Raw genomic sequence first — 14,837 nt, forward strand, 5'->3', positions numbered from 1 at the left:
GTATCTTGTAGGCGTATTTAAAAATGACCAAAGTAGGCCTAATTGAAAACGGCCAATTTATTTAACAAGAAACAGGAGTCTGTGTTTAGGTTCTTAAGCTATATAGAGTTACTAGAGACTTTATCGGTCTACATAAACTTAGCAATCAGCTCAGTATTTATTAAAGTATAAATGTTAACCAGTTACTTGAATTGTTGTAATATAACATGACCTTGTCTGAGTGAATCGGACCGCTAAAAATATTTCCAGTAATGTATCTAAGACCGGCTGGTATGGGTATTAAAACTTTTACTAATAAAGCACAGAACAACGTTTCGACTTTCTTCACTCATTTTTAGGATAACCAGACGCCTTCACACTTTACAAAATCATTTATAAATATAAACTAATATACTTTTAAGAACATGAAATAAAATTAATCAGGAAAGTAATAGATTTCAAATATAACAATATTTTGCTACATCAAATGTACGTAAACTGATAACTGTAAAACATGAATATATATAACAGCAAACATCCTCTAAACATTTACGGTCAAATTGGTGTTTTCACGACAATAATCCTTCTTGAAACAGATGATTTCTAGTATAACCGAAAACAATTCTAATCGGAGACGCCGAAGTCTGCAAGTCCACTGATGTTAGGCTTAACACAAATCAGGTCTTTACTAAGTGCACCTATATTCGATAAAGAAAAAAATTAACACTAACTTGGATACATTTTCACTTTTGTTTAGTTATTGTTAAACTTTACTCTACTTAAAATTAGCAAGAAATAAATATATAAAAGTTTTTCAAATATCTAACGTTAGGTTGTCGAGCAATAAGTTTTTAACACATTGCTGTCTTATTTGTGTGATGAAATATACTCACGTTGGTTTGTACGCATGCGCATTTCGATAGTAGGTGCAGGTACATTTTCGGAACAAAAACTTATTTTTAGGCCCGGCATGGCCAGTAGGGTTCGACTCGTAATCTGAGGGTCGCGGGTTCGAATCCTCCATCGCACAAAACATGCTCGCCCTTTCAGCCGTCGGGGCGTTGTAAAACTACGATCAATCCCACTATTCGTTGGTAAAAGAGTAGCCCAAGAGTTGGCAGTGGGTGATGATAACTAGCTGCTTCCCTCTAGTCTAACACTTCTAAATTAGGGACGGCTAGTGCAGATAGCTCTTGAGTAGCTTTGGGCGAAATTCAAAACAAACAAACAAACTCATTGACCAAATATTGACGATTCAGTCTAGAGAAAAATATTTATTACCTTTCATTTTGCTCATAAATTACTATTTATTATTTTATTAAAATTGCCTCCATTTTTGGATTATTTAAAATTCCTTTCACCCTCCCCTAGGCTGTGAACGCTAACAACAGGTACTTGTTTTTGTTTTCTTTGTTTTTGAATTGAGCGCAAAGCTACACAAGGCCTATCTGCGCTAGCTATCCCTAATTTAGCAGTGTAAGACTAGAGGTAAGGCAGCTAATTATCACCACCCACCGCCAACTCTTGAGCTACTCTTTACCAACGAATAGTGGGATTGACCACAACTTTATAACGCCCCCACGGCTGAAAGGACGAGTATGTTTGGTGCGAGAGGAATTCGAACCTGAGACCCTTAGATTACGTGTCGAACGCCTTAACCCACCTGGCCATGCCAGGCCCAACCGGTACTTAACTACATACTAAAACTATTTTAAAGAAAAAGGAAAAAAAGAACGCGATTTGTTAGCTTCGACGTTCGATTTGGATTCGTTAAAAACTAAAATCAACGATGCGGCTTTTGGTGTAACAGATTTTATATCTGTTCTCAATTAACGAATGGTCAAAAGAAACGGGTAATATTTATTGTATATTAATTAGAGTAATATATGTGACGTGTTTGTATAGCTACGTAATGTGTATTATAACTATACTACAGGGTGTTCGGAAAGTCACAGTGCACTTATATATTTATTAAGAGACATGTTTCAATATAGAATACAGGAGGTAAATATGAATGACAATTATAAACAATGTTGAAATTGACCCCCGTTGACATCAATACAGGCCTGGATCCTTCTTATTTTGTTTCTAAACACCGCTATCAGTTGCTGGCTTGAAATAGACCAAATGAAAGCTGTTATCGGTGCTTACAAAACTGCACAATAACTTTCTGAACACCCTGCATAATAGTATTTTATACATTGTTAAACACGTCACGGAAGGCTCGGCAAACAGAACATAACAAACAGTTTTATAATTTAACGAATATTTTAATACGTCAATTACGTATATTAACGCCGAAGAAGTCGCAAAGGCGAAACATGGTTTAAATAAAAATATATTCTTTTATATTTATCTGGAAGGTAAAAGTCGTTTTTTTTTACCTTTATCACAGCATTAAAATACAAAAATGCAACAATTACCCAGTTTCTTACAACAACAATTATCTATCTGATATTGTAGACACGTCATGTTGCTAAGAGTAAAACCTTAGAAACCAGTTCACAGAAAACTAAGAGATTATAAAACAAGTTCGATAGCAGTGGTTCCCAACCAGTTGTGCGAGATAGCGTTCCAGGGGTTGAGAAATAACATTTGTTTTGACCACATTCAACTTTATTCTCAAATAAATAATTACTGTGAGCGGTGCGAGAACATAAACTTTTTACGGGTGCAGAGCGTAAAGAAGGTTGGGTACCACTGTTCTAGAGCAAATGGAGTTTTCAGTTTTTTCGCGTTCGTCGTATAATTTTGGTCTACTCTCGGCAAATGGAAAAATCGCTACCACTCGAAATGTTTATCATCTTTGTGTTTGTGATATTACGGTAGTGCTAGTTCCATTTTCTTAAGACACGAAAGACCAAATTCCATAATATACTTACCGCAAACCACTAAGTTTATTATATTTTTCATGTCCGCTGTAATTTTACTAATTGTGGCACACTTAGAAATCGTGCTACTCACATATATACAAATAATAAAAGATTGAGAAAATAACAATGGCTAGAAATTACAAAGCTTTCTCACCTCAGTTATGAACAAGAAATATCCAGATTTTGGGCAGGTCAAGAAACTTCAAAAAATTAGTATTTATACTTTTATAAATTAAAAAAGATTTCTTTGATTATCCCATGTTAGAAGTATTTCAGAGTGAAAGATACGTCGAATCAATTGGACTGAAGTGTCATGAACTCTAAGTACAAGAGTCGTACACTGTTAGTGGATATTCAAAAGATGGAAGTGTCCGACACTCTTAAGAAAAAATAAATGGTAAAAAAGTGTCCTACACTCTGAGTGAGAAATAATAACAAAAAAGAACCCTACACACTAGATGAGAAGAAACTGGAAGGAATTGTCCTACACTCTGAGTGAGAATTGCCTAGAATAAAGAGCCCTGAAATCTAGATGAGAAAAACTGGAAGAAACTGTCCTAAACTCTGAGTGAGAAATGACTACAAGAAAGAGCACTACACACTGGATGAATGGATGAGAAGAAACTGGAAGGAACTGTCCTAAACTCCAAGTGAAAAATGCCTAGAATAAACAGCCCCACACACTGGATGAGAAGAAACTGGAACGAAGTGTCCAACACTCCGAGTGAAAAATAACAACAAGAAAGAACACAACACACTGGATGAGAAGAAACTGGAAGGGAGTGCCCTACACTCTGAGTAAGAAATGACTAAAAGAAGTGCACTACACACTGGATGAGAAGAAACTGGAAGGAAGTGCCCTACACTCTGAGTAAGAAATAACTACAAGAAAAAACCTACACACTGGATAAGAAGAAACTGGAAAGAGAGTATCCTAAACTCTGAGTAAGAAATAACTACAAGAAAGAAACCTACACACTGGATGAGAAGAAACTGGAAGAAACTGTCCTACACTCTGAGTGAGAAATGACTACAAGAAAAATCACTACACACTGGATAAGAAGAAACTGGAAAGAAAGTGCCCTACACTCTGAGTGAGAAATGACAACAAAAAAGAACCCTACACACTGGATGAGAAGAAACTGGAAGGAAGTGTTTTACACACCGAGTGAGAAATGACTACAAGAAAGAACCCTATACACTGAAAGAGAAGAAACTGGATAGAACTGTTCTAAACTCCGAGTCAGAAATGTTTAGAATAAAGAGCACTACACATTGAATGAGAAGAAACTGGAAGGAACAGTCCTACACTCGGATGAGAAACGCCCAAAATAAAGAGCTCTACACACTGCAAGAGAAGAAACTGGAAGTTCCCTACACTCTGAGTGAAAAATGACTACAGGAAAGAACTACACACTGGAAGAGAAGAAACTGGAGGTTCCCTACACTCTGAGTGAGAAATAACTACAAGAAAAAGCACTACACACTGGATGAGAAGAAACTGGAAAGAAGTGCGCTGTACTCCGAGTGAGAAATGACTACGAGAAAGTGCACTACACACTGGATGAGAAGAAAGTGGAACAAAGTGTCCAACACTCCGAGTGAAAAATAACTACAAGAAAGAACCCAACACACTGAATAAGGGTAGACTGGAAGGAAGTGCTCTACACTGCTGAGTGGGAAATGACTACAAGAAAGAACCCTACACAATGGATGAGAAAAATTTGGAATGAACTTTCCTACACTCCTGGAGAGAAATGCCAGGAATAAAGTGCCCTACATACTGGAAGAAAAGAAACTTGCAGGTAGTGTCCTACACTCTGAGTGAGAAATGACTACAAGAAAGAACCCTTCAAACTGGATAGAACTGTCCTAAACTCCGAGTCAGAAATGTTTAGAATAAAGAGCACTACACACTGAATGAGAAGAAACTGGAAGGAACTGTCCTACACTCTGGGTGAGAAACGCCCAAAATTAAGAGCTCTACACACTGGAAGAGAAAAAACTGAAAGTTTCCTACACTATGAGTGAGAAATAACTACGAGAAAGAGCACTACACACTGGATGAGAAGAAACTGGAATGAACTGTCCTACACTCCTGGAGAGAAATGCCTAGAAAAAGTGCCCTACACACTGGAAAAAAAAACTGGAAGGAAGTGCCCTACACTCTGAGTGAGAAATGACTAAAAGAAAGAACTTTACATACTGGATGAGAAGAAACTGGATGGAACTGTCCTAAACTCCTGAGTCAGAAATGTTTAGAATAAAGAGCTCTACACACTGGATGAGAAGAAACTGGAAGGAACTGTCCTACACTCCAGTTGAGAAATGCCTAAAATAAAGAGCTCTACACACTGGAAGAGAAAAAACTGTAAGTTCTCTACACTCTGAGTGAGAAATAACGACAAGAAAAAAGCACTACACACTGGATGAGAAGAAACTGGAAGGGAGTGCCCTACACTATGAGAAACAAATGACTAAAAGAAAGTGCACTACAAACTGGATGAGAAGAAACTGGAAGGAAGTACCCTACACTCTGAGTAAGAAATGACTGAAAGAAAGTGCACTACACACAGGATGAGAAAAACTGAAAGGAAGTGCCCTACATTCTGAGTGAGCAATAACAACAAGAAAAAGCACTACACACTGGACGTTAAGAAACTGGAAGGAAGTGTTTTACACACCGAGTGAGAAATGACTACAAGAAAGAACCCTACACACTGGAAGAGAAGAAACTGGATAGAACTGTTCTAAACTCCGAGTCAGAAATGTTTAGAATAAAGAGCACTACACATTGAATGAGAAGAAACTGGAAGGAACAGTCCTACACTCGGATGAGAAACCCAAAATAAAGAGCTCTACACACTGGAAGAGAAGAAACTGGAAGTTCCCTACACTCTGAGTGAAAATGACTACAGGAAAGAACTACACACTGGATGAGAAGAAACTGGAGGTTCCCTACACTCTGAGTGAGAAATAACTACAAGAAAAAGCACTACACACTGGATGAGAAGAAACTGGAAAGAAGTGCGCTGTACTCCGAGTGAGAAATGACTACGAGAAAGTGCACTACACACTGGATGAGAAGAAACTGGAAGGAAGTGCTCTACACTGCTGAGTGGGAAATGACTACAAGAAAGAACCCTACACACTGGATGAGAAGAATTTGGAATGAACTTTCCTACACTCTTGGAGAGAAATGCCAGGAATAAAGTGCCCTACACACTGGAAGAAAAGAAACTTGCAGGTAGTGTCCTACACTCTGAGTGAGAAATGACTACAAGAAAGAACCCTTCAAACTGGATGAGAAGAAACTGGATGGAACTGTCCTAAACTCCGAGTCAGAAATGTTCAGAATAAAGAGCTCTACACACTGAATGAGAAGAAACTGGAAGGAACTGTCCTACACTCTGGGTGAGAAACGCCCAAAATTAAGAGCTCTACACACTGGAAGAGAAAAAACTGAAAGTTTCCTACACTATGAGTGAGAAATAACTACGAGAAAGAGCACTACACACTGGATGAGAAGAAACTGGAAGGAAGTGCACTGCACTCTGAGTGAGAAATGACTACGAAAAAGAGCACTACACACTGGATGAGAAGAAACTGGAAGGGAGAGCCCTACATTATGAGAAACAAATGACTAAAAGAAAGTGCACTACAAACTGGATGAGAAGAAACTGGTAGGTAGTACCCTACACTCTGAGTAAGAAATGACTGAAAGAAAGTGCACTACACACTGGATGAGAAAAACTGGAAGGAACTGTCCTAATCTCTGAGTGAAAAATGCTTAGAATAAAGAGCCATACACACGGGATGAGAAGTAACTGGATGGAAGTGCCCTACACTCTGACGAGAAATAACTTCAAAAAAGAACCCTATAAGCTGGATGAGAAGAAAATGGTTAAAAAGTGCCCTACACTCCGGGAGAGAAATGCCTAGAATAAAGAGCCCTACACACTGTATGAAAAGAAACTGGAAGGAAGTGTCCTACACTCTGAGTGAGAAATAACCACAAGAAAGAACCCTACACACCGGATGAGAAGAAACTGGAAAGAAAGTACCCTACACTCTAAGTGAAATATGACTAAAAGAAATAACCATACCCACTGGATGAGAAGGAACTGGAAGGGAGTGCCCTACACTCTGAGTGAGAAATGACTAAAAAGAAAGTGCACTACACACTGGATAAGAAGTAACTGGAAAGAAGTGCAATACACTCTGAGTGAGAAATGACAACAAAAAAGAACCCTACACACTGGATGAGAAGAAACTGGAAGGAAGTGTTTTACACACCTGAGTGAGAAATGACTACAAGAAAGAACCCTATACACTGGAAGAGAAGAAACTGGATAGAACTGTTCTAAACTCTGAGTCAGAAATGTTTAGAATAAAGAGCACTACACATTGAATGAGAAGAAACTGGAAGGAACAGTCCTACACTCGGATGAGAAACGCCCAAAATAAAGAGCTCTACACACTGCAAGAGAAGAAACTGGAAGTTCCCTACACTCTGAGTGAAAAATGACTACAGGAAAGAACTACACACTGGAAGAGAAGAAACTGGAGGTTCCCTACACTCTGAGTGAGAAATAACTACAAGAAAAAAAGCACTACACACTGGATGAGAAGAAACTGGAAAGAAGTGCGCTGTACTCTGAGTGAGAAATGACTACAAGAAAGTGCACTACACACTGGATGAGAAGAAAGTGGAACAAAGTGTCCAACACTCTGAGTGAAAAATAACTACAAGAAAGAACCCAACACACTGAATAAGGGAAGAACTGGAAGGAAGTGCTCTACACTGCTGAGTGGGAAATGACTACAAGAAAGAACCCTACACACTGGATGAGAAAAATTTGGAATGAACTTTCCTACACTCCTGGAGAGAAATGCCAGGAATAAAGTGCCCTACATACTGGAAGAAAAGAAACTTGCAGGTGGTGTCCTACACTCTGAGTGAGAAATGACTACAAGAAAGAACCCTTCAAACTGGATAGAACTGTCCTAAACTCCGAGTCAGAAATGTTTAGAATAAAGAGCTCTACACACTGGATGAGAAGAAACTGGAAGGAACTGTCCTACACTCTGGGTGAGAAACGCCCAAAATTAAGAGCTCTACACACTGGAAGAGAAAAAACTGAAAGTTTCCTACACTATGAGTGAGAAATAACTACGAGAAAGAGCACTACACACTGGATGAGAAGAAACTGGAATGAACTGTCCTACACTCCTGGAGAGAAATGCCTAGAAAAAAGTGCCCTACCCACTGGAAAAAAACAAAATTGGACGGAAGTGCCCTACACTCTGAGTGAGAAATGACTAAAAGAAAGAACTTTACATAATGGATGAGAAGAGACTCGATAGAACTGTCCTAAACTCCGAGTCAGAAATGTTTAGAATAAAGAGCTCTACACACTGAATGAGAAGAAACTGGAAGGAACTGTCCTACACTCCAGTTGAGAAACGCCCAAAATAAAGAGCTCTACACACTGGAAGAGAAAAAACTGTAAGTTCTCTACACTCTGAGTGAGAAATAACGACAAGAAAAAGCACTACACACTGGATGAGAAGAAACTGGAAAGGGAGTGCCCTACACTATGAGAAACAAATGACTAAAAGAAAGTGCACTACAAACTGGATGAGAAGAAACTGGAAGGTAGTACCCTACACTCTGAGTGAAATGACTGAAAGAAAGTGCACTACACACTGGATGAGAAAAACTGAAAGGAAGTGCCCTACATTCTGAGTGAGCAATAACAACAAGAAAAGCACTACACACTGGACGTTAAGAAACTGGAAGGAAGTGTTTTACACACTGAGTGAGAAATGACTACAAGAAAGAACCCTACACACTGGAAGAGAAGAAACTGGATAGAACTGTTCTAAACTCCAGGTCAGAAATGTTTAGAATAAAGAGCACTACACATTGAATGAGAAGAAACTGGAAGGAACAGTCCTACACTCGGATGAGAAATGCCCAAAATAAAAGAGCTCTACACACTGCAAGAGAAGAAACTGGAAGTTCCCTACACTCTGAGTGAAAAATGACTACAGGAAAGAACTACACACTGGAAGAGAAGAAACTGGAGGTTCCTACACTCTGAGTGAGAAATAACTACAAAAAAAGCACTACACACTGGATGAGAAGAAACTGGAAAGAAGTGCGCTGTACTCTGAGGTGAGAAATGACTACGAGAAAGTGCACTACACACTGGATGAGAAGAAACTGGAAGGAAGTGCTCTACACTGCTGAGTGGGAAATGACTACAAGAAAGAACCCTACACACTGGATGAGAAGAATTTGGAATGAACTTTCCTACACTCTTGGAGAGAAATGCCAGGAATAAAGTGCCCTACACACTGGAAGAAAAGAAACTTGAAGGAAGTGTCCTACACTCTGAGTGAGAAATGACTACAAGAAAGAACCCTTCAAACTGGATGAGAAGAAACTGGATGGAACTGTCCTAAACTCGAGTCAGAAATGTTTAGAATAAAGAGCTCTACACACTGGATGAGAAGAAACTGGAAGGAACTGTCCTACACTCTGGGTGAGAAATGACTTAAAATTAAGAGCTCTACACACTGGATGAGAGAAAAACTGAAAGTTTCCTACACTATGAGTGAGAAATAACTACGAGAAAGAGCACTACACACTGGATGAGAAGAAACTGGAAGGAAGTGCACTGCACTCTGAGTGAGAAATGACTAAAAAAAGAGCACTACACACTGGATGAGAAGAAACTGGAAGGAGAGCCCTACATTATGAGAAACAAATGACTAAAAGAAAGTGCACTACAAACTGGATGAGAAGAAACTGGTAGGTAGTACCCTACACTCTGAGTAAGAAATGACTGAAAGAAAGTGCACTACACACTGGATGAGAAAAACTGGAAGGAACTGTCCTAATCTCTGAGTGAAAAATGCTTAGAATAAAGAGCCATACACACGGGATGAGAAGTAACTGGATGGAAGTGCCCTACACTCTGACGAGAAATAACTTCAAAAAAGAACCCTATAAGCTGGATGAGAAGAAAATGGTTAAAAGTGCCCTACACTCTGAGGGAGAAATGACTAGAATAAAGAGCCCTACACACTGGATGAAAAGAAACTGGAAGGAAGTGTCCTACACTCTGAGTGAGAAATAACCACAAGAAAGAACCCTACACACCGGATGAGAAGAAACTGGAAAGAAAGTACCCTACACTCTAAGTGAAATATGACTAAAAGAAATAACCATACCCACTGGATGAGAAGGAACTGGAAGGGAGTGCCCTACACTCTGAGTGAGAAATGACTAAAAGAAAGTGCACTACACACTGGATAAGAAGTAACTGGAAAGAAGTGCAATACACTCTGAGTAAGAAATGACTACAAGAAAGAACCCTACATCACTGGATGAGAAGAAACTGGAACAAAGTGCTTTACATTCTGAGTGAGAAATGACTACAAGAAAGAACTTTAAACACTGGATGAGAAGAAACTCGAAGGAAGTGTCCTATACTCTGAGTGAGAAATGCCTAGAATAAAGACTCCTACACACTGGATGACAAGAAACAGAAAGGAACTGTCCTACACTCTGGGTGACAAACGACTAGAATAAAAAGCCCTACACACTGGAAAAGAAGAAACTGGAAGTGCCCTGCACTCTGAGTGAGAAATAACTACAATTAAGAGCACTACATATGGGTGAGAAGAAACTGGAAAAAAGTGTCGTGCACTCTGAGTGAGAAATGATAACAAGAATGAGCACTACACACTGGCTATACAAGATTAGATGGCTTCAAATTTGCGTTTGAAAGGACAGCGTCACAAAGCATGCACTTTTTTTTTGCAGATCCTCAGTTGTTCCAATGCAAGTGAAACCAAATTTCACATAATCATCATTCTATTTCCTTTTCTTTGATATAATGAAGTTTTTTTGCACGAACACAGAATCAACAATGCACTGACTACCATAGCATCATGCATGGATTTATATACTCTGCGAAACTTTCTAGAACATTCTCGAAAATACGTCACATGACGTCATCGATTAATTCTGGATACTTCTGGAAGTTTCTCGAGTCACGATCATATGAATACATAACATAAATAAATAACAGACACTTTAAAACAGTGTTCACGAACGTAACCTAATTAGTTGTGCCGAGTATTTAGGTCACGTTTACATTTCGTGTGTTGTTTGTTTACAATTGTACATTAAGATTTCCCTCTGCGTCGGTGACGGTAGAAACGATAGTTTATCGTAACAAGGTAAAAAAGCTACATCTGTAACAAGAAAAATAAGAAATAAAAATCAAACGTAAGTTTTGAATATATAGGACAGTACCCTTAATATAAGCAAAAAAAAACAACTGAAATGTTATCTAGCACCCGGTGGAACGCTATCTCGCACCCCTGGTTGGGAACCACTGTACTAGAAACTAGTTTATACAATGTCTTAAAAAACACAAAAAACAACGCAAATATCAAAACGTTACGGCTAAAAGTATCTTTACCTTTCTCAGTTAAAAAAAAAGTTTTCAAGGACACATCAGCTTTGTTTAAATGTTCTTTAAATTGAATTCCAAGAAGTAGAATGTTTACAGTTCACTTCTAAAATTGTTAATTATGAACATTCGCACTTACTAGGTACTCTCAAGAAAAAGGTATTGGAATCTGCTTCATCCTGGGCTTTGACAGTGATAATGTCAATATTAGCTGCACATTTCAAAATTTTAAACATACTAAAGAAAAAAAAACAGTTGTTAGAATTAGCAATCGAAAACAAGGGAGACCTAACAATCTATAGAACGCAATTAAAAAAAAAGAAATGAACAAAGGTCACAATATTTATATTCCTTTATTTTTGTATACAGTATTCCCTTACTTATGAAGAATATTTTTTGGAACACTAAAAAAAATTGTGAAATATTTTACAACATGGCATAAAATTACCTTTAGTAAAATACTAAAACTTATTGAAGAGTATTACTGAGTGTTAATTATTATCAAAATTTGGTAAATTATCCCGTAATTTTGTTCACCGATTGTGAACTGTCCATAGTGATGTAATCCTTTACTATGGCAGTCTTCAGAAATGAATTTTCTGACTATGTTTATGCTCTTAAAGGTATTTCTGAATTGGTGTTTGTACAGTTGATAAGAGTTTACATAAAATTTCTTACTGATAGTAATATACGACGTTTTATTGAGTCTTTTTTTTTTAATATGCTTATTTCAAATACAACCGTAAATAATATAGTGGATTTATAACTGTTACCTTTCTATATACTAATAGAGAACTTCAGATGTATACAAATATATATATGTGTGTGTGCACGTGTATTTATTTTTCTTTAAAATTTTAATATTAGTTTATTGATGCATGTACTTTACTTTACGACGTTTTTTAAATTTTTATTTACCCTGTAAAAATGTTACAAAATACGAAAATTCATTCCCTACGTGAAAAAAAAAAATTATAAATCATCTAAATATAATTTTACTATGAATTAAGTTATCAATAACTTCTTTATAACTGTAATGTTTAAACTTCAATTATTTGAGATTAGGTAAGATAAAAACCTAATTTAAGCTGCTGACCGCGTCAATTAATTTATTTCAAAGTCAGTTAATCAAATTAATAAGATTTCTAAAAAAAATCAACGATGAAATTTAATCCCTTTTAATGATATAAAATAAAACATTTCCAAGAAGTAAAAACGAATTTTATCTTTCATGTTTAACTTTACCTTCCAAGATTCATACTCATAGAAATGTTTCTGTCATAGCGGTGCTTGTTGAAACCATCACTTCGTAAATTTACAGAGACAAGACTGACGTGAGAATTGTCCATCGCTTGCAAGCTGATCCCTATGGGTGAGAAGTCCCATGTCGCCTCGTTGAAAAAGTATTTGATAGCTTCTAAAACCTTCTTTTGTAGAGAACCTTGAGCAAGACGTGCTTCACATATTTTATGTGTACTTAGGATGAGAAAATTTGTTTACTGAGTTATTCTCCTTATGAAACGTTCCATAAACTCTTAGAACGTTGTATGAATCATCCCTTCGCAGTTATCTCACTGTACAATAAAGCAAAATTGAAGAATGCATAATACTCGATCTAAAAACTTAGCCCTAAATATCAGATTTGACTCCACAACAATCTACACTCACGTTTTTTATTTTATTTTTTGTTTCTTCTCCTATCAATAAATGGCTACCAAAACTTATATTTAAAATTGTATCATAATATGCATGAAACCATAATAAATAAATTATTGCGTTTTACATCATAAAAAACATTAATCTTTGACATTATACGAATAATGACGATGACCGAAGAAAGTCGAAACGTTGTTCGCTCCTTTACATAGTGCTTTCTCTATCCATACCAGCCATTTTTACATATATAATTTTCTCTACAACTGGGTTTTTCTCGTCATCACTGAAATAGCCCATTGTGTAATTTTGAACTAAGAAAACAACAGTGAGAAAGTCCTATAAAAACTGTTTATTTGTGCTGCTTAGAAACGTATTGTATATTTTTGGAGTCCCAGCATGGCCAGGTGGGTTAAGGCATTCGACTCGTAATCTGAGGGTCGTAGGTTCGAATCCCCGTCACACCAAACATGATTGCCCTTTCAGTCGTGGGGGCGTTATAATGTGACGGTCAATCCCACTATTCGTTGGTAAAAGAGTAACCCAAGAGTTGGCAGTGGGTGGTGATGACTAGCTGCCTTTCTTCTAATTTTACACTGCAAAATTAGGGACGGCTAGCGCAGATAACCCTCGAGTAGCTTTGTGCGAAATAAAAACAACAACAACAAAAACATATCTTTGGATATATCGGAAATCTTACTTATTTTATTTCACTTTTAAAACATTTTCCGAGGGAGCTCTTTTGGTCAATTCACAAAAAATGAACCCTCTGAGCTTTCTGGTTTTAAGTAGTAGAACTCTTGCTTGGCGTGCAAGAGGTGTAAGATTGAATTACAAGGGTGCACAAGAAGTTTAGTCACTACCACGTTAAACTAATTGAGTTACTACTGCACTAACTGTTTTTCTTAAAGCTATTTCTGTTTGTAATACTTAGCAACAACCACGATCCAGTTACGATTGTAAACTTATAACATATTGCATTGATTTATCTAGCTAACTTATGCGTACGTTGAATGAAACGCACAATTTTTATTTCAAAATCAAATACTTAGACCACGCAATATCTCATCGATAAGTCTGAAGGCTTATATCGCTAAATTTCGGGTTTGAATACTTGCGATAGCCTGAAAACAAACAGCCCATTGTGTATTTTTGCGCTTAGCAACAAACTAATGTTTAGTTTCTGTTCCAAACCAAACCACAACGTAACACACTATAGAAGCAATTTAAGATTAAGTTGTTGTTGTTGTTGTTTTGAATTAAGCACAAAGCTACACAATGGGCTATCTGTGCTCTGCCCACAACGGGTATCGAAACCCGGTTTTTAGCGTTATAAGCCCGCAGACATATCGTTGAGCCACTGGGGATATTTAAGATTAAGAGACTGAAGTTTACATTTGAAACTTTTCAAAAACAAAAACAAAACAACCAACACCATACAAGAGTTCAACTGCTCTGTAGTTCTAATAAAATGTACCTCCCCCCCCCTCCTAAAGAAATCTGAAAAGACACTCCTTCTGTAAACAAATGAATAGTAGAGTAGTTGTACTTGAATTTCGAGATTAATTGTTTGACGTCTTGTGCACAAATGCGCTCGACACTTTGAGTTCATGGGTACACTAGAGAAGTAGCGTTATAGCTCATTATTCGGTTAAACACGAATGGTATGAAACCTCGTGATGATGACAAATCCACTTGAAGTGAAAATGTATTCAAAAAATGGCTGGCATGGGTATTAAAACTTTAATTTAAATACTCATACCAGCCGTCTTTAGAATGCAATCTGAAACTTGGTAGTGAGTGCTGTTTAATAGCTGCCCTTATTATTTTTTAATATTTC

General features: G+C 37.3%; 1 protein-coding gene across 1 annotated transcript; it reads right to left on the reverse strand.

Annotated features, from left to right (window-relative positions):
• Positions 1-603: 603 nt before the first annotated feature.
• LOC143235726 (proliferating cell nuclear antigen-like) lies at positions 604-14,140 on the reverse strand. Its single transcript, XM_076473935.1, has 4 exons — positions 14,112-14,140; positions 12,590-12,820; positions 11,484-11,581; positions 604-677 (listed from the first exon to the last, which is right to left on the reverse strand). The coding sequence occupies exons 1-4, from the start codon at positions 14,138-14,140 to the stop codon at positions 604-606; spliced, it is 432 nt and encodes a 143-aa protein (XP_076330050.1).
• Positions 14,141-14,837: the final 697 nt, after the last annotated feature.

Source organism: Tachypleus tridentatus, chromosome 12 (assembly GCF_004210375.1).
Source record: "Tachypleus tridentatus isolate NWPU-2018 chromosome 12, ASM421037v1, whole genome shotgun sequence".
Lineage (NCBI taxonomy): Eukaryota > Metazoa > Arthropoda > Merostomata > Xiphosura > Limulidae > Tachypleus > Tachypleus tridentatus.